This window comes from Tiliqua scincoides, chromosome 4 (assembly GCF_035046505.1).
Source record: "Tiliqua scincoides isolate rTilSci1 chromosome 4, rTilSci1.hap2, whole genome shotgun sequence".
In the NCBI taxonomy this organism is placed as follows: Eukaryota; Metazoa; Chordata; class Lepidosauria; order Squamata; family Scincidae; genus Tiliqua; species Tiliqua scincoides.
This window is the reverse complement of record NC_089824.1, coordinates 122,227,859-122,252,052: the sequence shown is the minus strand read 5'-3', so window position 1 is coordinate 122,252,052 and position 24,194 is coordinate 122,227,859. Positions and strand designations below refer to the sequence as shown.

At 40.5% G+C, this 24,194-nt stretch overlaps 2 protein-coding genes across 3 annotated transcripts in view; one reads left to right on the top strand and one right to left on the bottom strand.

The window, feature by feature from the left end:
* Positions 1-24,194, bottom strand: part of CDC73 (cell division cycle 73) — a 126,829-nt gene that overhangs the window by 40,675 nt on the left and 61,960 nt on the right. The window lies entirely within an intron of this gene.
* Positions 5,647-13,125, top strand: B3GALT2 (beta-1,3-galactosyltransferase 2). Of its 2 annotated transcripts, XM_066625900.1 has the most exons (3): positions 5,647-6,254; positions 9,659-9,712; positions 10,931-13,125. In XM_066625900.1, the coding sequence occupies exon 3, from the start codon at positions 11,052-11,054 to the stop codon at positions 12,318-12,320; it is 1,269 nt and encodes a 422-aa protein (XP_066481997.1). In that variant the 5' UTR covers positions 5,647-6,254; positions 9,659-9,712; positions 10,931-11,051; the 3' UTR covers positions 12,321-13,125. The 2 variants fall into 2 exon arrangements, with proteins under 2 accessions (XP_066481997.1, XP_066481996.1); XM_066625899.1 differs by lacking the exon at positions 9,659-9,712.

Sequence of the window (24,194 nt, the reverse complement as noted above, 5' to 3'; positions counted from 1 at the left end):
TCATGGACAACCTCCAGTTCATGCGCAGAGATTGTAATGCAGGGAGATGAGTCCACATCCTGAACCATGACCTGTGTTTTCTTCAGGCTGATTGTCAGTCCAAAATCTTGGCAGGCCTTGCTAAAACGATCCATGAGCTGCTGGAGATCTTTGGCAGAGTGGGTAGTGATAGCTGCATCGTCGGCAAAGAGGAAGTCACGCAGACATTTCAGCTGGACTTTGGACTTTGCTCTTAGTCTGGAGAGGTTGAAGAGCTTTCCATCTGATCTGGTCCGGAGATAGATGCCTTCTGTTGTAGTTCCAAAGGCCTGCTTCAGCAGGACAGCGAAGAAGATCCCAAAGAAGGTTGGTGCAAGAACACAGCCCTGCTTCACGCCGCTTCGGATGTCAAAGGGGTCTGATGTGGAGCCATCAAAGACAACAGTGCCCTTCATGTCCTTGTGGAAGGATCTGATGATGCTGAGGAGCCTGGGTGGACATCCAATCTTGGGGAGAATCCTGAAGAGGCCTTCCCTGCTGACCAGGTCGAAAGCCTTCGTGAGATCTATGAAGGCTATAAAGAGTGGCTGTCGTTGTTCCCTGCATTTCTCCTGCAGTTGTCTAAGGGAGAATACCATATCAGTGGTGGACCTGTTGGCTCGGAATCCACACTGTGATTCTGGATAAACGCTCTCTGCAAGTACCTGGAGCCTCTTTAGTGCAACTTGGGCAAACAACTTTCCTACAACGCTAAGGAGAGAGATGCCACGGTAGTTGTTGCAGTCACCCCTGTCACCTTTGTTCTTGTACAGCGTGATGATGTTTGCATCCCTCATGTCTTGAGGTACTCCACCTTCTCTCCAGCAGAGACAAAGGATTTCATGCAGCTCAGTGATGATGATCTCTTTCCAGCACTTTAGGACTTCAGCAGGGATGTTGTCTTTTCCAGGTGCCTTGCCAAAGGCAAGGGAGTCCAGGGCCACGTGAAGTTCTTCTAGGGTTGGTTCACTGTCAAGCTCCTCCAGCACAGGCAGGCACTCAATGTTGTTCAGCGCTTCTTCGGTGACTACATTTTCTCTGGAATATAGCTCAGAGTAGTGCTGCACCCAGCGTTCCATCTGCTGCGCCTGATCCTGGATGACCTCCATTTTTGCATTTTTAGAATATGCAATTGCAAAGAGACCTACCATTACAGGAAAGTTGGACATACAGGCAACTTCCTGATACATATAGCGCAAACACAGACTAACCTCAAGACAACCACACAAACTCAGGGAGGACAGGTCAAACTCGTATATGTATTTCTAACTTTCATGATATTATGAATGTTCTTTTTGCTGATGATATGACAATATTGATGCTGGAAGTTCAGTTTTCCCTGCTGTCATCTCTGGTTCAGGCTATGAATCCCACCTTTCTAACTTTCACTAAATCTCACTCAACATATAAAATAAGGGAAGCCCGTCAACAAAAGATCACTTCCATACCACTTTGACAGTTTTGTTGTGTGCCTGGTCTGCTCATTTACCTGGCTGTTAAATTCCTCACAGCAGCTCTTCTGAACTAGTCCCAAAATTCACTTCAGTTTGGTGACCTACAATGTAAGTGAATATTTTGCCCATTTAAGTTTGAAATAAATGCATGTTGGATAAGGAACGTGTCATCTATTAGCATACTGCTGTGCTACTATTCAACTTGCAATAAAAAATCTACTATGCACAGAAATAGACTGCAGGTCTTTTCACACAGATTGACAATTTCAAGAAGCCTCACAGCTACTGGAGAATTTGAGGCAGTAAATATTTTTCAGCTATCATGAAGGATATTTGTACATCCTGAAAATAGAAGCTTCACAAATGGTTACCAGCAACAGTGATCACCTGATCATGCCTTAAACTGCCTCCAGGAAATAATCTCAAGGAACAGTTCAGTTGTACAGGCTCTACTTTCTCTAAGTATGCATTTTATAAGTCATTATTGAAAAGGAAAAGTTTCGATTTCTAGTGTATTGTCTAAATACCAGCAAACTAAACAAAGCAATACCACCAGTTCCTGATTTCAACAAGTAAAGCAAGCTAATCTATCCATCTGTCATGGATAGATTCATATAATCTGTTGGTAAGCTTGGAAGAGGAAGGTTGTGCATTTCACAGTATCAAAAATAAGAATACCAGCAGACCATAATCAAAATACACAAGTTCTTTTAAGCATTGATTCTTATTTAGATATGGTCTTATTTAGATACTGTTCTACCAGCAACTCTCAACTCAAGGAGTTCAATTATCTGAAGAGAAATAAGATTCAGTTCTTGAATCATGTACGTTTAAATACAATTCTGTCAGATCAGCTGCACTTGTTAAAAAGCAAACCAAAATGGAAAAAGAAATTATTGCAAATGTAAACCTCCTATATATGTGGAATTATAAGTGGCTCTAAAGGGTATTAATATATGCAAAACTTTCTCTTTCTGCAATTTCACAGTCTTCAGGATCCTAAAAAAGTATTGAGGTCAGTTAGAGCCCAATTAATGTGAATGGAAGGAAAATGAACACACTGCAGATCTATACATTGGAGTATAAATGACTCTAAAATGATGAAAATTTCCAATTAATGTAACAGCTGCTTTATGCCAATACAGAAGATAAGGCCATCCATATTTTTAAAAGGTTGTTTTGAAGGAAAGGTGTACATGAGTGAACTTTATACCATCTGAAAAGACATAAGAGGAATTAACAGTGGAAGTCATTTCAGATCCTATATATCAACCTTATATATTGTGGCCAAGATCCAGGCCTACAGAGCTTGCGTCCTGAGTACACTTCTGTACTGCAGCGAGTCATGGACTCTTCGCTCACAACAGGAGAGGAAACTGAACGCTTTCCACATGCGCTGCCTCAGACGCATTCTCGACATCACCTGGCAGGACAAAGTTCCAAACAACACAGTCCTGGAACGTGCTGGAATCCCTAGCATGTATGCACTGCTGAAACAGAGACGCCTGCATTGGCTCGGTCATGTTGTGAGAATGGTGATGGCCGGATCCCAAAGGATCTCCTCTATGGAGAACTCGTGCAAGGAAAGCGCCCTACAGGTAGACCACAGCTGCGATACAAGGACATCTGCAAGAGGGATCTGAAGGCCTTAGGAGTGGACCTCAACAAGTGGGAAACCCTGGCCTCTGAGCGGCCCGCTTGGAGGCAGGCTGTGCAGCATGGCCTTTCCCAATTTGATGAGACACTTTGCCAACAGTCTGAGGCTAAGAGGCAAAGAAGGAAGGCCCATAGCCAGAGAGACAGACCAGGGGCAGACTGCACTTGCTCCCAGTGTGGAAGGGATTGTCACTCCCAAATTGGCCTTTTCAGCTACACTAGATGCTGTGCCAGAACCACCTTTCAGAGCGCGATACCATAGTCTTTCGAGACTGAAGGTTGCCAACAAAATATTGTGGCCTAGTATCATAAATATTAACCCTTAAATTCATATTTTTATATTAAAATGGACAGCAAAATTTTATTTTTAACAATACTTGAGTACCATTTTTCACCCCAATATTAGATTATTACAAATGCTTATAAAAGCAAATGCTTTTAAAAAGGGTAGGAGCATTAAATATTGCCAACGCACGACACACTTTTGTCAAGCAAATTTCTCTTTTTAGAATATTGTCAATTAGCTCTAAAGGTTCTGATCAGAAACAGATTGTGTTTGTCTTCCATTAGGCTCGGAATTAAAAAAATGAATCTAATACCTGGTGTGGAAGATGCTGATCCCATTTCAACTGCAGCTTCAACTGTGTTCTAGTGTTTGCCCACCTGCTCCTTTACCCATGACACAGAACTGAACACTTGTTGCTTATGCTAGTAATGAAAAGAATAGCACACTGACCCCAAATTCCCACTCATGGAGTCAAAAACCCTCTTGCTATTCCATAAGTAGTAAATGTGCTCTGTACCTGCTTCTGTGACTGGATCTAAATTCCAAATAAATTATAAAAGTTGACAAGATTTCATCCCACACTGTTGGAGAAGAAAAACAAAATTGCCACTATTGGCATTTTGAGCAACTAAACAGAGCAATAACTTAAAATGCCCCCTTTTAAGGTAATGAGCTCCTATTCATCACCTTCTCCTTCCAATCTCATAAGCTAGGATGCAAGTTTTGGGCTCTTCCCTTAAGAAATAATTCTTAAAGATTTCATTCTGTTGCCTTCTCTTTCCAGGTAACCATCTCCTTTGTTTCTAATTTTGACTTATCAGCCAGTAAGCCACATCTTTCTCCCTTAGAATAGTAAGGCCACTGTTCATGGTTCATGAACACATACATCTAAAATTCAGATTGGGCATGGCATTGGCTTAAGTTCTGAGTCACAGAAATTTCTGCAAGAATCATTTTGATAAATGAATGCCAATTTACATGTTATTTTTAGATTGTGGTACACAGTAGTTGAAAGAGTAAAATACACATCTATAGAGTACTGACAATAGTGGCCAGGGTAAGTGCATACCTGATTTTGGCATTGGCCAACAGCAACATGAAAGAAATGCCTGGACCTCCACTTCAGTGAATGTTACAACAGAACCAGAGATTTTAACAGTGGGTGCCATTCATAACTGATGACACCACATATACACTGTGTAAATTAGAAGTCAGGTACTTTTGGTACCTGAGTTTTTGAAGTGTAAATCAATTCTTTTAGAACAGGCAGGTTAGACTTGCTATTCCTGAGGAATGAGCAGAATTCTTCATTCCTGTGTTTACAACCCCCCTGCTTTTACACATCTACTCCTGACTTATGGAGCTTTTCTCATTAATGGCCAGCCTTTCCCAACTACTAATGTATTTTAAAAAACACAAAGTTCCAAATTCCAACACTGTTTCTTAAATTAATCTGAGGACATTTGTAACACAGAGATATACTCTCTTTGACGATACAAATTCCATTTTCAACTTATTAGTTCTGTATATTATGTAGAAGACAATGGACTGTATATATTTTTCATGTGGACATTCTGACAAGTTCAGACATAATAGTAGAGCAAGATAGGCTACATAAAGAACATCCAAGTAACACTGTACATGTACATTAGTAGAGCTGTGTACAAAGAAATCAGATAATTCACCTACCCTGATTTTGTAATGCTGAACTCTGCAATATTCATGCATGAAAATCCCACATGTGAAGTGAACTGAACAGACATAAATTGTTTAGACTAATCCAATATCTCAGAGCCCCAATAAGGACAAATGGAGCGCAGGGGACAGTGGTGGAATTTGTTTTCATTTTAAGTCACGCAAGACTACTCATTAAAAACATAGCTTATGAGTAGCATCTCCAATAAGCATATTTCACATCTTATAGTATCTATGCAATGCAGAGATGTGTCTGAATTAAAACAAGATAATATGCAACGTATTTAGTGAGTACTAAAGATCAACGAAAGCAATTCGGGGTGAGTGGGAGGGGGAACCTTTGTTTGATCAGCATCACAACCACCCTTTTATGCATCTAGCCCTACACTGGCACTGGATGTGTACCCCTATTGAACAGAAGCAAAAGCTTTAAACTCTCTGGATTTAGTCCAAATGAATGCAAGCCATCACGTGGGACTCAGCCAAGCAGTGACGTGAAATTCTGCTCTGTCAGAAGACAGCATCTGTCAAAGCCCACATTTAAACTGCTGCCTGCCTGAGCAGCAGCTGAGGAACTACAGATAGGATTTTAGCTGAGGGTTTTGTTCTGCAAAATCCATTCTTCCCTGCTTTAAATTTTTTTTTTATTTAGGAAGCTACCCTTTCTGGTTACTGCCTAGCAACAATGAAGGAAGAGAGGTAAATCCCCGTTATCAAGCACAAGTGAACAGCTCCAGATTCTTGCTCTTGCTGCTTTGCCTGGCATTGCCGCTAGAAATATGGATACTGAAAAGAGAACACAGCACTGCATTGTCCAACAGGGGAAACACCAACTGGAAAAGCTTCAATGCTTCCATTGTCAGCAGCAGACAATGCCGGTCAGAACAGAAGCAAGAAGTGCCATTTCCATCTCTTGAAGCAGGAAAAAATCAAGAAGAGCACGCTGGTGAGCACGGAAGGTAACAGAGCAAGAAGCATACAGATGGACACACTGGATGCCGTGAAAAGCAGTCGCAGGCAGCAGACTGCTGGAGGGAGGGAGATGTGCGCATGGTCGATAGCATCTTTTTGGCTGAAGGGATGGCGTGCCAAAACTACTTGCAGTGGGCATAATCCTCTCACCACAAATGGCCTGACCAAAGAAGGTATGTCAGATCATTGTATGATATTTCATTCAATTGCATGTGTGATAGCAGCGTACAGTACATTGTCACCCTCCACCTACCAAAGCTGGAGCTAAAGCTTCTGTGAAAAACAACCAACCCAAAAATGATCCAGGAGAGGTTTTATTTTTTCCCCTCTGATGAGAATGATACCACTGCCTTTAACTTTTTTCTGTTAATAAATCTATCAGTCAAATGTGAAGGCTGGGGAGGATCAGGAAGGGAGGGAGAGGAGGGAAAGGGATTACAAGGGATAATGTAGCTATCTGCAGCGATTGTATAGTCTTGAGAAATTTAACTTTACATCCTCTTGCTAAAAACAATAATAAACAGTTCATTAAATATGACCTAATTTGATTCTTACCTAATGTAATCAAACACAGCAGTAAAACAGCTATAGTCTCTCTCTCTCTCTCTCTCTCTCTCTCTCTCTCTCTCTCACACACACACACACACACAGTCCAAATGTCAGTTCAATACCATCGTCAGTCCTTTCAGCATTTGCTTTACCCCCTTAACCCACAACATGCAAGTAAACAGTCCCCCTTATTACCATCAGCAGCAATACCTGATCTGATGCTCCCCCGCCCGAGTGGTTCCAAACAGAATGAAAAGGGTTTGGGCTGTCAGCACCAGCATCACAATCATAGAGATACAACTAATATTGGTATTCATAAGGATACCAGATGAAAGTCTCAATAAGCTGTTTCCTTCAAGATGGGGTATATGTCATGTCATTCTAAGTTCTGTCTAGTATGAGATATTTGGTTTGTTTAAACATTAAAAAACAACTACTGCAACTAAATTGCCATCATTTTCAATCACTTAAGCTTGGTAGCCTTGTTTGGGATGCTTACCACTGACAGAAACTGACAGGAAACTCAGGTTACTTATCTGCAGTAAAAATTTAAGACCTGAATCTATAGCAATCTAGAAGTCCTTTAGTGCCTAAGTGCTTCTTTTAAAAAATCTAGCCAACAAACAATACTAAATCATTAAAGAGCATTACACATAAATGTGCTCTCTCTGCCCCAGGCAAAGCTAACATGCAATAAAGCCAGTATAAATGTGGGGGGGAAACAGATTTTAAAAGACTACCTCTTAAAAGAATGGCACAACCAGATGTGAATTTTGGCAATACAAGCCTTAAACTGCAAGCGAATATGCTTATTGAAATACTAATGTCAGAAAATAAATAGAAGATATTTATAAAAGAAAGCTCACCCCAAAACCTAAGTGTTAAGACATTTCAAGGATTTCTACTCAAGCTCTCAGAATTTTTTTAAAATGGACTATTGAACATTTTCCCTTTATGGCAACCACTGTGAATATGAGAAAATGAAACTCAAAAAGGCACCAAAGTACCCTTCTAAATACCAGACTCTGAAGAGGCCTGTTTGCAAGATAAAAGTACTGGCATGCATATACTATGAGTGTTATAACCGAGTTCTCCCTGGCTTAATTCACTCCTCCTCTGCCGCCCCATAGCACACAGTGCTAGAGAGTTCCTTGTTCTTCAGGAGTAGCTTTTCAGGGAGCACAAGGGACTGGAAATGGCCCAGTGACTGCATGGGACACCATTCACAGCCTTTTGGAACCTGGCCACAGTTAATTTTGTATTGTGCTGAAAAACCAGCTAGGTTTAAGGTTACGGAGTTAATATACAGACACATATGTCTAAAGCATTCCAACAGCATGGTAGATTCATCAAATGTGACAGAAAATGAAGCTCCACTCACTAATTATAAAATAGCAGTGCTCAACGCACATTAAGATATTAAGTTATTGAAGCATTTGCCCTTTCACTGAGAAAAATAAGTTCTGGCAGGACAATCTTCAGTACTTCAACTTTAAAAATCCTCCACCATTTTGCCAGTCAGTTCAACATCAATTCATTAGAATAAAAATGGGTGTTAAGATTAAGGTCAGTGACTGTTCAGAACAAAACATTAACCTGTTGTATGCCTTTGTAACAAGGCAAACCATTGCATGCTTAATCAAATCTCACTGTATCCCATAAAGCTTACTCCCTAGTGAGAGTATTGATTATTCTCAATACATTTGAGCTTGCAATCCTAAAACGGTGAAATATCAACAGCTTTTGTGAACAGAACCGCTAGACACAGAGCAATGGGAATAGTTCAAAAGAATGGTTAAAAACAACTCTGCATACATGTGTGCAACATAACACATTTCCAATATCATCTTGCTCCATCCAGTTGCACCAGTTAATAGTGCCCAACATGACATTCATTTTTGCACTGAACAATGGATCTGGGTAAGAAGCATCATTCACTTCCAGTTAAAAGGCTTGCCTCCAGTTAAAAGGCTTGCCTAAGCCATTAAAAGAAAAAGAAAAAAAGATACTACTTGTGTGATTTTTTTTTCAGGTACAAGACACGTGCTCAATGGACCAAAGTTTTATGAAAACTTATATCAATTAGCTTAGTTATGATTTGATCAAGTTCATCCTTTGATTTTCATGCATAGATAAGGAGATTACCCTAAGGTCCTAAAAGGTCCTAAATTCTTTTAATAGTCATTCACAGCATATTTATGTTCTAGTAAAAATAGTATTGAAAATCTTACACACAGTTCAGAAATTGTGGGAGTTTCAGAAGGGAGAACTGCATTCTACAATTCAAGCCTAAAACCTGCACTTGCTCCTCCTAGTGGTACTTAATATGATACAGCTTTTGTTCTAAATGACATAACACTTCCAGCAAGACATCCAATATTTGCAGTGTGTTCAGCAATGTGTCGAAATTACCTTAACTGGGTCCACTGGAAAGGATAAAGATTTCATATTCCACTTGTTTAAAATTATACACTGTTGCTATAAATATAATGTTCAGGGTTCAAGTTACATAGCTGTGTATTCAAGTGCAATCGCGCACACGCCCCTCATTTAAAGGTTTGGTCAGCATTTGTCTTTATAATTTAATAAATCATTAGCCTTTTCATTGCCAGCCTTTCAAACAGAAAGATTTACACTAAAGAGGCCATTACTCATGCAACACACCACTAACTTTTTGAAAGAAAGCATCCAAATACTGGCTCTGAGAGATAGAAAAGTAATTAAATAAATTACAAATTGACATAAAAAGATTCTTCTTTCCTATGAGACTCCCGTTCTTGTACAAAATCCTAGGGTTCTGAAATAAATTAGAACTGAAACACACACACACACACACACTGAATTCATAGCATGCAATGAGAAGCTCATTTGAAAGATGATGTGATCGCGTTTCAATATGCAGTATCACGAAACTGCCATGTTGATTCTGCTCTTGAATACCAAAGGAGAACAACAAGGGAAAATGCATTATAAAGTTGGGATTACAGTCTGCAGCATGCAAAAAAAACTGACCAACTGTATCTTATAGCTTCCCAGACTCAGAATTGTGTACTACAAGTCCTTGAAGATTTCTTGGAAGAGGGTATGTCTACATAAGAGTTAATTATTTTTATTGTAAATTATTATTGAAGAGGTGGAGCAGTTAGTTATTTGGTTCTTACTTGCAGGCACAAATTTAGAACCAATGAATGGCAACACCTAAGACAATTAAGTGGTCCCTTGGAAAAATACAAGTAAACCACAACAAAATCAGGAAATTAAAAAAAGTCTCTTAGCTCCCTAACAGAAAATTTAAATGGGGAGCAAGGATGAATCAATGTCTTTTCTGTGTTAATGTCAAAGGATGTTACAGTGAGATAACTGGACCTTGACAATGAATTTTGACAGGTAGATCTTCTCATTGACTTTCTGAACACAGCAGGGACCAATGGAAACATGCCAAGCAGTAGACTGTGACTAACAGAACCCTGCTACAATCAACCCTGCACCGTCTGTCCCACTTCCAAAACATGATCGTTTTGCAAAAGGGCCTCCAACTGTGAGCCATGCTACCTACTGCACATTAAATCTGTTTTAATTAATGCCAATAAACCTTCCATCTGGTGTCAAGACCATCTAAACTTGGTCTTTCCCCTTGTAACACTCTGCATTTGTATTGAAGTTGTTCTATCATCTTGTACCAGACAAATACTCTTTTAAAGTTCAATAGAAAAAAAGATGGGAAATGTTGGATATACTGGAAGAGTAATGTGTCCATCATTTAAAAAGTATTTTTTTAAAGACAAAAGCACCACTACTATGCAGGGATTCAATGGCCTATATTGAAGGTTTCCTCAGGAAATGATTGAAGTAGGTGTTCCTTAACGATGACTAACCTGAAAATTATAGGTACAGAATTTCACTTTACTTTGAGAACTTGCTCCTGTCCTTAGAAGACTATTTTTCACATTCAGACATTAGCACCCCGTAGTTGACTGAATGTAAAGTTGGGAGTGGGTCTGAGTAGAATGGGTTCAAATCCTTCATAGCTAGAAACTTATCTAGTGCCTGTAAGGAAGTCTCCTTCTGACATTTGGCTTCCAATTGTTACATGGGAATAGTACGTGAGATTTCTTGGATGCAATATTGAATGGATGAATACAGGCTATAAAGCACTTGAAACCTTCAAAGTATGGTTATTGCTAGTATTAATACAAAGGCTTGCTTAGTGTTGTTCCCCCCCCCCCCGCCACAAATTCCATAAAAGACTATGAAGGGCAAAGTATAAAAGCTTGTTCACAGACTTTTTTTACTTTTACAGGGTTGGTCATTCACTAACTGTCTGCCTGCAAGAGAAGATGAATACCAAGAAATAGCAGTGGATCCAAAAACAAAGCATTCCCTTCAGTCATTCTTACATCCCATTACTGGATATTTACAACATGCTTCAGTGGAGAAGGCGGCATTGCTGCTTTGCCAAGATGACCTGGAATACCAAGCGGTCCCTGTTTCGCACCCACTTCATTGGTCTCCTCTCACTCATGTTCCTTTTCGCTATGTTTCTGTTTTTTAATCACCATGACTGGCTGCCTGGCAGAGCTGGATTCAAAGAAAACCCTGTGGCTTACACAACACGAGGATTTAGATCAACGAGAAGCGAAACAAACCACAGCTCTTTGAGGACCATTTGGAAGGATGCAGTCCCACAGACCCTCAGGCCTCAGACGATTACTAATTCCAACAATACAGAACTGTCACCTCAAGGAGTTACCGGTTTAGAGAACACACTTAGTGCCAATGGAAGTATTTACAACGTGAGAGGTACTGGACATCCAACTTCATATCACTTTAAGTATATCATCAATGAGCCTGAAAAGTGCCAGGAGAAAAGCCCATTTCTAATACTGCTCATAGCTGCAGAGCCAGGCCAAGTGGAAGCGCGACAAGCTATTAGACAAACATGGGGGAATGAGAGCTTGGCGCCTGGGATCCAAATTGTTCGGATTTTTCTGCTGGGTTTAAGCATTAAGCTGAACAGATACCTTCAGCGAGCCATCCTGGAGGAAAGCAGGCAGTACCATGATATTATTCAACAAGAGTACTTAGACACATATTACAATTTAACAATCAAAACACTTATGGGGATGAACTGGGTTGCCACCTACTGCTCAAATGTCCCATACGTTATGAAAACTGACAGTGACATGTTTGTCAATACAGAGTATCTAATACATAAGCTTCTGAAGCCAGAATTGCCGCCCAGGCACAAATACTTTACGGGCTATCTAATGAGGGGGTATGCACCCAATCGGAACAAGGACAGCAAGTGGTACATGCCACCTGATCTATATCCAAGTGAACGCTACCCTGTATTCTGCTCTGGAACAGGCTATGTTTTCTCTGGAGATTTAGCAGAAAAAATTTTTAAGGTCTCACTGAGTATCAGACGTTTGCATTTAGAGGATGTGTATGTGGGCATCTGTCTTGCCAAGTTGCGTATTGACCCAATGCCCCCACCCAATGAGTTTGTCTTCAATCACTGGCGGGTTTCTTATTCCAGCTGTAAATACAGTCACCTAATTACCTCCCATCAGTTCCAGCCTAGTGAACTGATCAAATACTGGAACCATTTACAACAGAATAAGCACAATGCTTGTGCCAATGCAGCAAAAGAGAAAGCGGGCAAGTACCGCCATCGTAAACTACACTAGAAGGGACCCTCCTCCTAAAAGTATTCCGTGTGCAATTTGTAAATATATGGCTGAGAGCATGTACAGTGAAAATCAATTGATGCGCTTAGGAGGAACAGTCTATTTAAGACCAAGCACTTAATGATGTTTGAAAATTATTTTTTTAATTTAAGAAAAAAAAATTCTAATTCTGGAAACTATGATGATGGAAGCATTATCCAAAAAGGTTTTCAAAATTTGGGAAGAAAGAGAGAGAGGGTATCAAGATATTTGTGTTAATGTGCAATAATAAGCATGCACACTTCGGTGGTACAATTGCTATTTTATGTGCCAATAAAATTAAACTGCAGAAATTTTCTATACTAAAATTTTTTAAAAAGGAAATTTACTCCCAGTTTTCCCTCACCAACAATTTCTCATTTTCAGGTCCAGGAGTGTCAGTAAAACATACATGACAATTTGGAAAAGACTAGATTTTGCCCACGAACTCAAGACCCACTTGAGTTAATACAACAGCTTTTCCACAAGCAATATGTGTGATTATCAAATTCCAAACACCAAACTTAAAGTGTTCCCCTCTGCTCCAACAGAAATTTAGAGTTTTGCTTTAAGAAAACTGTGAGCTGAGATGTAAAGTTTCCTAATTCACATGATCATAACATGGTTTGTTAAAATTTTCCTGATGATGAATTACATTTTCGAGCAAAATTTTTCATTACTGAAAATGTTGGTATATTGTTGCTTGGCAACATGCCATGTCATCTTGGAAGTTTCCACCTAATGTTACACTGAACTTTCAAAATAAAAACGGACACCTTGTACATTCCACAGTGGAAATACACTCTGAGCATGACAGCCGCATTTGAGTATTTGATTTACAAAATGTGTAATAACCTGCATAACGCTAACAAAAATACGGTAGACATGATGCACCTCCTCTGTGATGCTATCATTCTTGTTGATGGTATATGAAAACAGAACCTTCAGCTAGCTAAAATATTGCAAGATGACCTGATCCTATATTCCACAGTATGAGATCACAACATTGGAAAGACAGTTATAAGATGTTGATAAGAAAAGGTACAAACAGGTACATTTTGGGATGAGGGGCACACACACTCCTTTTATGAGTATCTGGAAAGCAGAAGAGCAGCTCCTGAGCATGTCAATGTACTCCTGTACATTTATTTTCATGATTTTTTTCTTAAACATAATGATATATAGGCAAGAGTGACATAGAGCTGTTAGTAAGAGAGACCCTCAGATTTGGGTTAGCAAATGGTCCTAAATGTTAAACCTGAATAGCTGAAGTCACTGAGTTACTGGACAGTTTCTCAAGGTCACTATAAGATCTTAAAGACCAGTAGTTCCCAAACTGTGCGCTGAGGCACTTGAGGGGGTGAATAGCAAGCTCACAAGGTGTGCTGCAGGATGTCTCCAGTGGCATCGTCTTCCCACCTGTTTTGGGGGCTGCCACCAAAATTCATGTGAAGCAAGAATTCACATGAGATGTCACATGATCTAAGATGGTGACACCTGAGAGACCTGGGAAGAAGAAGGGTACCTTGACCATGGAATGTTTGGGAACCGCTGTTATTGTGATTTTATAGAATGTATTTCAGCAAGGTTCTGGAATATTTTCAACTTCCTATACCTAGCCAACCATGAAATTCAAACAGTTCTATCCAAACAATCACAAAAGACAACGTTCTGTTCAGACAATGTTCTCCAGCCTCATTATAAATATATTCTCAAGATGTCTTCAATTATGCTTGTAAATTATGCTGCAAACTGAAGCCAAAATATCATGGTTTCAAACAAACCAGTATCTTCTAATCCACTATGCTGCCTCACTCTTTCTCAAAACGTACATAATTCAAGGCCCATGAAATAGAAATTAATTATCATCATCATCATCATCATCATCATTATTATTATTAATCCTAGGATGAGTTTTAAATACAGACTTACATAGCATTACATAAAATCCTAACCTCCAAATGGTTGTATATGCAGGCTGCTATGTATACAACTAAGACTGCAGGTGGCAAGAAATGCATACAATGTTAGCCATCAGGTGCAGATATGCATCCTCATTGGGTGGAAAGTCATAGCTTTTCCATCCAGCATGGAAGTGCCAGGATGAGGTACTGTCCTATCTATGTGAATCACTCAGTTTGCATACAACAAATCAGACAAAATCAGTATTTCTGGAGATCAGATTTTGGCTCTGCCCATTTTGTACCAGACATCAGTGCATTAAGCTTTGCCCACCATAAGCAGGTGGAGGTAGGATCAAGTTGTACTTTTCAAATTAGTCTTCTATCTAGACTATGTTTAGGCTTATATGCGGGGGGGGGGGGGGAGTGTTCCCTACAAACAGGGTCTCAAATTTAGAAAATATATATCACAATATGGGAAATAATTTAGAATTTAAAAAAAACAGAACAAGTTACATTTGTCACATTCAGAAGCCTTCAAGTTTAACTGAAATACGCCTATAATCACTTTCTCAGGAGATCAGCTATAGCCCTGGTGACTCACTGCCCATGAACAATTTAGCAACATAAGTCCGCATAATTCTTATTACCTAGGCGAATTCAAATTAAAAATCACAATTTCTCATACGGCTGGAAAGGAAATTGCTTCACTGCTGTTCAGTGAGCTTTTGTGATGATGGCTGAATGATGAGCTTTAAAGATAGTGGAAGCGCATGCGCGTGTTTTTAATGTTCCTGAAAATGGAGACATTGATAGGCACTACACTCATGCAGATCAGGGCTTCTTGGGGCTCAAGGTTTGGTGAACAGTGCACTGGCAAGAGCATTTCCCCCTTAATACATAATCTTAAATTCCGCTTCTTTCACAACCCAAATTGCTTAGGGTGTTCTCTTCACAAAAACGAAATTTCCTCACAGACAAGAGAAGTAAAGCCCTAAAAGAAGACTATGTATTACACACACACACACACACACACACACACGTCCAATTTCCTCAGGTATTCCTTCTTTGTCTGAAGCTAGACTTCTGAAATAAATGACATTGCTTCACTACAATCTTGTCAACAGACTTCAGCATCTATCGAAACATTTGGCAAGCTTATTGAAATCAAAACCACTTGCACAAGATGAAAATGTTTTATTTAATAAAACGTAATTGAAAATCAAATCAATATATTTGCTCTAGTAATCAAAACTAATCTAGCCCAAGAGACGACTTTCAACAGAAACAGTAGCAACTGTCGCAACGGTGGCCTAGTTCAGATGATAAACTAGTGCTTCACGTAGTGTAGTCCACAGACTGGTTCGGTCTATAGCATGTATCCTGGCATTTCCTTCTTCTGGCTTCTCAAGAGTTTCTCAAGGTTTGCCACACTACTTTGATGTGCCAAACCTCACAAGGGGCTCTGAGAAGTCGGAAGAAGGAAACAGGAAAGACCAGCAGCCCAATCCTAACTAAATTCAAACGCAGTGATGCAGAAGCACAAGTGTGGGGTTTCCAATACCATCCCGCAGGGGGATTTTCAATTGTATTTATCCCCATACCCTGTGTAAGCCCCAGTAGCTGCAATGGGTCACCTCAGACTGGTGCCAGCACACATGCATACATGCCGGGGGATCAGGCCTGGGAAGGGGGGGTTAGGATAAGGTATGCATCACTACTGATCCCACCCTCTCCTAGGCCCAATCAACCCACCCTTCCCTGCCCTGTTCTGCCCCTGTGCTGAACTTGCCTTGTATGGTGTGTGTCCCTGTGCCTGCTGGCACCATCAGGAAGTCTCCAGCCTTCCTGCTGGCACACCTGGTCTTTTCACAGTCACAAAATGCTGCACAGCGCTTTTGTGATAGCATGCACCAGGGGAACACATGTTCACCAGCACTACTGAGGGCTAGTGAGCTGTAAGTAAGCCTATGTGTCACAAACAGGTACTATTTATTTATAGAGCTGGTTCATGGCACATCAGAAAAAAAATTGCTGCTCCGCAACAATGGACCCTTTGAGTAGAACTGATTTAAATCACAGTTCAGAGCATTGTGTATACGCACTCTCTATTCCCCTCTCTTCTTGATAGAAAGTTTCCACTTCTGTTTTTGAAGTAGCACCATTTTCTTATTACAGCAGTACTTAAACTATGGTTAGTTCACAAACCAATATTTGCAAGCATGATTTGATCTTGGTTTGTTTGAACTAATCACAATTTCCTATGTTCATATGTAATGGGAAACTGTAATTTATTTACCATAAGCATGAATGTTTTCAATCTCCTCCCCCTTCTCCATGAAGGAGGAAAAGAGCAATGGGGGAGCACCCAACCCCAAGGCTCACCACAGCTTGTTCCCAATAATGTAAGTCATGGTTTAGACTAGAGGAGCCCCTTAGGAGCTACACAAGCATACCATGTGGCTGCCCTCTGATTGGCACTGAGCCACTCTGCATATGTGCTGGTGTTCTGGGGTTCTCCAAGCCTTCGCACATGAACTGGCAGGGCTCCCTGAGACTCTGTTCAAGAGTGCAAAGGGCTCCAGAGACAAAAAAGTTTGAAAACCTCTGGTTAAAGAGAATAGGTAGAACAACATGCAACTCATCATAGCCTAAATACTGCTGGAAGTATGCAAAATGCAATTGAAAGGTTAAAGAGGAAAGGGGGAGGGAAAAACACTGATGGGATATTTACAAGCACAAAGAAGAACCTGAGAAGTTACTGTTCATCCTGGCTAATGGAAGTTGCCTGCCCTAACTCTCAACATTATTAGCAGATACTGTCATAATTATATATGAATGAAAATGCACATGTGGGCCCTGTATCTGTGTGGTTTGTCATTCCCCTCCCCCAATAAGGAAATCAGAGGTAAGGGAAAATGCTAAATAAACAGTAGGGCTCTGCTTGTCCATTACAAGTACTTTTGTTTTACTGTAGAAGAGCTTGCAGCACGGGTGCTTCTTGCTTAACTGAAAAACCGAACGCGCAGGCAACTAGCCATGACACTACAGAGAGAATAACAGGAAGCAGGAACAATGGGCAGTCATGGAGGTCTTCTCAAGGTAAGATAACATTTGTTCTCTTACCTTGGGGCTGAACTTATTTATTTAATTGTATGGCATTTCGATGCTCATGCTGCTGCTTCTCGCTGGGAGGTCCTTGTATGTAGCTGATGTGTATAGACTATTTGGCCATGACAAGACATAACAAGTCACGTTGCCCAGAATGCACCAAGAGGAGGCTAGTCTACATTGCACTGCAGATGTATCAGTGCTGGAAAGTCGGATAGGATTTTGTTGTTTATTAAATTAATAAATTATATTATATATATTAATAATTAAATTATTGTTTATTAAAAGATCAACAGCTTCAGATTCTGAACTTTCCTTTTTATCTTCACATAAATCAGAGAACTGAAAGGCTGCATGGATTGAAAACCTTCTCTCCTATTTCAGATGAGACCCCAGAGGTCTGCTGCTAAGGCCATATCACTTCAGAGTGCAATACTAAACATACCTACCTGGAAGCAAATCTCACTGAACTCAATGAAACTTAGGTACTTCTGAGTAGGTATGCTTAGGCCTATGCTGGAAGTCTTGCTTTTATAATGAATTTTCAGAGGGTTAATTACTGAAAATATATACCTTTTGTTCTTCTAAGAGTTTTCACAATAGGAGAAAAATATTTACAAACCATTTGCGGCTGCAGAGCTGCTTGCTGTCTTTTTCTCTCAGCAGGACTCTCAAGCAAGAGCAACCCAGCTCAACAGTCGCTTCATCTTACAGGAGGAAGAAGGTGCATTGTAGAGAGGGAGGGAAGAGGTGGAAAAGGGCATACGTAATTATGTCACTGAGCTCAGCAGGCTGGACAAAATATGTTGGTGGGCTGGATGTGGCTTGGGAACCATTGTTTGGGGATACTTTTTCTTGATTGAGTCTATTTATTTTACATGTCACAGAAGAGTCTGGAGGAAGGATGTGAGAGTTGCACTTGCCTGAAGTTTATAGGAATAGTAATTGTCTAATGTAGCACTTATAACTTATGTAATTACTACTACATATCTTGAGGAAATAAGGGCAAATACACCAATATTTCAAAGCTTAACACTGATCTTCTGAAGAGAGAAAATACTTCATAAGAAATTTCAGTATTTGCCAGAACTTCCCATTCTTTCACTGGGGAAAAAAAAAACTGAAAACAATGTCTCACAGAAACAGAAAGTTCTTTTTCCTCCAGTTTTTCCCAGGCTTCTGACAAGGGCAAATAGAGCATACACACACACACACACACAAGTCTAGAAGTAAGTGTGAGGAGAAATTATATGAAGTAGAGAGAGATGAGTGACTTAGGGCCCAATGTTAAAGTGGCTTTGCACTGGTGCTGTGTGCTGTAAATGTGCTGCAAGCACTTTTATGGTACCCTCAGAGAGGGAAGTACTGGTGCTGGGCCCACGCCACTCAGGCACCAGGCCCAGTGCCAGCAGAAGGAGAACACGCCACTGGTGGGGGTCAATGTGACCGCTGGGCGGTGGTGTGGCCTCTGGAGGTGAAGGAAGGGAGGAATGAGGGCAAGACTGGCGGAGCTCTGCTTCACTGTATCCTGCATTTCATGATGGACCGGAAGGCCCGACACGGAGTCTCTCAAGTCTGTGACAGCAAAATAGCTAGCAAAGACTTGAGAAGCCCCATTACAGGGCTTGGGGTTTTCCCTGGGGGAAAAGCGATGAAAGTGAGACCTCTGGCTGCTTTCTGACACCTGCTGGATACAGCAGTAGTCGCTTTGACGCTACTGCTCCAGTGGGTGCTGGGAAGCTCAGGATTGGGCTGTAAGCAGTTTTTTAATGGGTTTTTTCAATATATTTGTCATAGTACGTTGACTTGAGCAACAATTTTATGATGGAATAGTGGGATAGAAATTTCTTTAAATAAGGCAATACCAAGGCACTAATATAGAATTTTTAAAATGGCAACATATAAAACAAACTAAAGAGAGCAGTACATATTAAATTAAAACTGGAATAATGCTAAAAGTCAAGGACATTCTAAAAACATAAATCCTACAAGACTGATCAGTATAACTCAAAAGCTTGCAAAACATGATGATTTTTACTACCTTCCCAAAAGAAATGAGAAACAAAGTGAACAGGCCTCTTGGGAGAGAGAGTTCCACAGTTTAGATATGGCTTCTGAGAAGGCCCTGTTCCAGATACTCACCAGCCTTACCTCAGATGGTGGTGGAACCCAAAGTAGGATATTCCAGGTCCATACCATTTAATATTTTAAAGGCTATAAATCAGCACTTTGAGATGGACCCTAAAACAAGGTTGGGAGCCAATGCAGATTGAATAATACCAGACTCCACAAGTATTGTGGGCAAATGGTACATCCTGATGTGTGCATATTTGTGTGTGGGCGTATGTTTAAAATAGGCTAAATTATAACTAGGTCAGAAATTTGTAAAAAAATCTGCACAGAAGTCAGACAGAGAATATTAAACTAAAAAAGGAAATATTAATTGGAGCCTCAATTGATTGCGGCACAGTCCAAAGAGAGGTTACCTGACTAAAATGGTACCATCCTTTCACAGTTAAATGACTATAAAAGGATTCAGCTGAACAGTGATATAGATGAAAACCACTACGTTGCCTTCATGCTATCACCATGGCAACTGTTATAAGAGCTCTCTCCTAAGTATTTAAAATCTGACAGCTTCACGATAACGCTATCTCAACGACAGTAGGGCCACAGTTGACTTTAGGAGCTAACTGATCTGTAACTCAAAATTGCTGCATATTAACCATTCCCCTCAGGCTACAGTGGGAGTTAAGTCATATCAACATAGCAACCATGAATACCTTTAAAAGAGAAATCTGTTAATTTTTTTTTTTTTTTTTTGCAAAAAAATGCTCATAACCAATAGACTTCAGTTAGTTCCTAAAGCCTTTCCAAGCACATGAAAATACGAGAAATTAAAACACACACCTACACCCAGATCTCTCAAGAGTTTCCTGAAAATGGATAACATCTTGGCTAAAATGATGAATGGAAAAAAAATGCTGATGTGTTGGTGCTCAAAAGGCAAACAGAACGGTAAAGGTTTGTAGGCGATCTTCTCACTAGATGGGCAAAATTTCCAGATATTCTACAGTTACAGAAGAAACTAATATTAAACAAATATGATGAACACAATTTCATTGATCACTCTAGAAATATAGTGTTTTGTAAGAGGATCCTCCCCCCCCCCCAAAAAAAAAAAACTTTATAGCACCATACATCTAACTGGCAGATCAACCAAAGCCTTAGGCTGCAATCCTACACACAACGGGAACACAAAAATATGATATCAGAACACTTTTGAATATCTTGGTCATTACCGATACCATACATGAATTTGGTTTCTGAACAAGCATGCAAAGCAAGCCTTTACCAACAGTTCACACACTATCAGAAAGCCCAACTTGTGGCAGACTCATTATAGACATAACTGCACCTCCATTTCATCATCTATCAAAGAAAGGTTTGCCCACATTATAAATGTCTGTATTGAAACCAAATAACATCCAACAATGGTCAAAGAATTAACTAAAAAATTAACAGCATGAAGAAATGCTCCAAATCATATAACACTAGAGTTGGAAAGTAAGAACATAAGAACAGCCCCACTGGATCAGGCCATAGGCCCATCTAGTCCAGCTTCCTGTATCTCACAGAGGCCCACCAAATGCCCCAGGGAGCACACCAGATAACAAGAGACCTCATCCTGGTGCCATCCCTTGCATCTGGCATTCTGACATAACCCATTTCTAAAATCAGGAGGTTGCACATACACATCATGGCTTGTAACCCGTAATGGATTTTTCCTCCAGAAACTTGTCCAATCCCCTTTTAAAGGCGCCCAGGCCAGTCACCATCACCACATCCTGTGGCAAAGAGTTCCACAGACCAACCACACGCTGAGTAAAGAAATATTTTCTTTTGTCTGTTCTAACTCTCCCAATTTTAGTGGATGTCCCCTGGTTCTGGTGTTATGAGAGAGTGTAAAGAGCATCTCCCTATCCACTCTGTCCATCCCCTGCATAATTTTGTATGTTTCAATCATGTCCCCCCTCAGGCATCTCTTTTCTAGGCTGAAGAGGCACCCATAAGGTCATCTACTCCAACCCACTACCTGTAGAAGGAAATCCTCCTTGAGCATCTCCAGCAGATGGCTATCCAGGCTCTGCTTGAAGATCTCAAGTGAGATCTCCAGAACCTTTCTCGGCAATTTGTTCCTCTGCTGCATTGCCCTGACCCTCCAACTACAAATCAATAACTTAAGTCCACTAGGAGCCAATTGTTGAGGAACTATCACATGTGAGTTTCCCAGAACAAAACTGAATTAGAAAATATTCTGCTGCCTAAATTTGGGCTAAGATTTATCATGTATAAATCATATTTAGTAAATAAAACTTGTAAAAGAATACCATATTTATTTTACCAGTTGCATAAATATCTTAACAGTTTTTCCCAGCACCCAAAAGCATCTGAGTTAAAAGTTTAACCTGATAGAATTTCTGAGCTATTTTTACAGAGCTAACAAAAGCTGGTTTACTTGCGCTCTTCAAACCAAGTAAATGAAATAAAAATGAAAAAAACAAGCAAAACCATAAGTATTAAGAAACAGGGATCAAACTTGCTGACAGTTATTTGAACGAAATTATGACCAAAGAGTTAACCAAGAAAACAAAAACAAAAGACTAACAAAACAAAATACAGGTGTGTGCCACTTAACAATGGGATATGTTCTCCAATCCCAGTTGTTATGAGATTAGGTCATTAAGTGAACATTCAGCCCAATCTATTGCCTTTGTTGTGTAAACAGACTCTCCCTGCCAGACACTTGCTGGCTGCACAGGCTACTGAACATAGATTGCCTCTACTTTGCATTAAAAGTTTCGCCGTTGTGTAAACAGACACTCTGCTGCAGGCTATGGGAGACGTGATTGCCTTATTAAGAACATCTTTACTGTGCTTTGACCACCATCATATATGCAGTCCGTTGTTAAGCAAATGTCACACAACACCAGAACCAGGGGACATCCACTAAAATTGAGTATTGGGAGAGTTAGGATAGACAAAAGAAAATATTTCTTTACTCAGCATGTGCTTGGTCTGTGGAACTCCTTGCCACAGGATGTGGTGATGGTATCGGGTCTAGACGCCTTTAAAAGGGGACTGGACAAATTTCTGGAGGAAAAATCCATTATGGGTTACAAGACACGATGTGTATGTGCAACCTAATGATTTTAGAAATGGGTTATGTCAGATGCAAGGGAGGGCACCAGGATGCAGGTCTCTTGTTGTCTTGTGTGCATTTGGTGGGGCATTTGGTGGGTCACTGAGGCATTTGGTGGGTCACTGCAAGATACAGGAAACTGGACTAGATGGGCCTATGGCCTGATCCAGTGGGGCTGTTCTTATGTTCTTATGGTTGTTAAGTGGCGTAAGCCCGTACCGGTATAACCTAATTATCCATGGATTTTTCACCTGCAGTTTTATATCAAGGCAATGAGAGGGGCCCTTTAAATTAAAGGTAAAATATCCCTTTACTCAGCATCACTTCCCACTGTAAAGCAGAAGAGCAGCACCAGGCAGGCAGACAATCAAACTCCAGCAGCTTAGAACAGCCTAGTTTCAGTTCACTCAGAGGAAAGTAACGCCTGGAGCATATGCGAAAGAATGCAGAAGTGTTCTCTTTGCATTCTGTCACATGCTCCAGGGAGAAGGGAGGGGTCGCTTGCCTTAGAGCAGGGGTGTCCAAAGTTTTTGGCAAGAGGGCCACACCATCTCTCTGACACTGTGTCAGGCCGGGGGGAAAAAGAATTAATTTACATTTAAAATTTGAATACATTTACATTAGTATACATAACTGAATATATTAAACTTATATGAATGAATGAAGGTCTTGCAATAGCTCAAGGTCTATAAAAGGCCTTGCACCAAGCAAGGCTGGCCTTTCCTTTGCTGCTCCTACTGCATCACAAACGTGAAACAGCAAGCCAGCTCATGCGAGAGGTCAAACAGTCACCCTCACACTGAGAGCAGTTGCATCGGGCCAGTGTGGGCTCCAACAAATCTCTGGAGGGCCAGAGGGTCAGTGGAGACTGGGGACTCCCTGAGGGCTGCATTGAAAGGCCTCGAGGGCCACATATGTCCCCAGGGTCGGGGTTTGGGCACCCCTACCTTAGAGTGAACTGAAACTAAGTTGTTGGTTGGTTGCCTGCCACTGCTCTCCCACATTACAATGGCAAGTGAGGCTATTATTAAACTGCTAAGTGATTTAAAAAAAATTGATTTCATTCAATGTGATTTTCAGCATCTGTGCAGGTTCTGGGAATGGAACCCTGTGGATGCCAAGAAATAACCTTGCCAAGCCCGCATCTGGAGGGCCTCAAGGATGTCCCAAATGTGACTGGAAGTGCCTTCTGGTTGCGTATGGGAGGTGTTCTGAGGTGCGGGGTGGTTGCATGCTTTTGATCTGATTTAGCAAGGTCTTATAACTGGTATATCGTAAGTCACACTGAAAGGCAAACTATGGTTTGGCAAGCAGAAGCACTCCCGTGGGCATATGTACTCTTCCCCATCCTGCCTGTGGGTGTCCTCAACTTCTCCGTGTTCATTCAACATAAAGATTGTTGTGATATTCAAATATATACACAAATGTTATGAATTTATCACCTTAAACAAAAAAGTCTTGACAGTAAGTTTTGATTATAAGTCTAAAGTATTTTAATAGTAAGAATCACTGCATCTTTACATTACAGTAGCTTCATTCATATAGTGTTAAACACTTGGCAAATTTCCCCAACATTTACTAGGAAGTTAAATGAAAAAGGGGATAGTATCTTAGAGCAACAGGCCCAGTTAAGATACACTC

What these genes read in the sequence shown, in the direction of transcription:
- B3GALT2 (XM_066625899.1), top strand. Translation starts at nt 11,052, where the DNA reads ATGCTTCAGTGGAGAAGGCGGCATTGCTGCTTTGCCAAGATGACCTGG.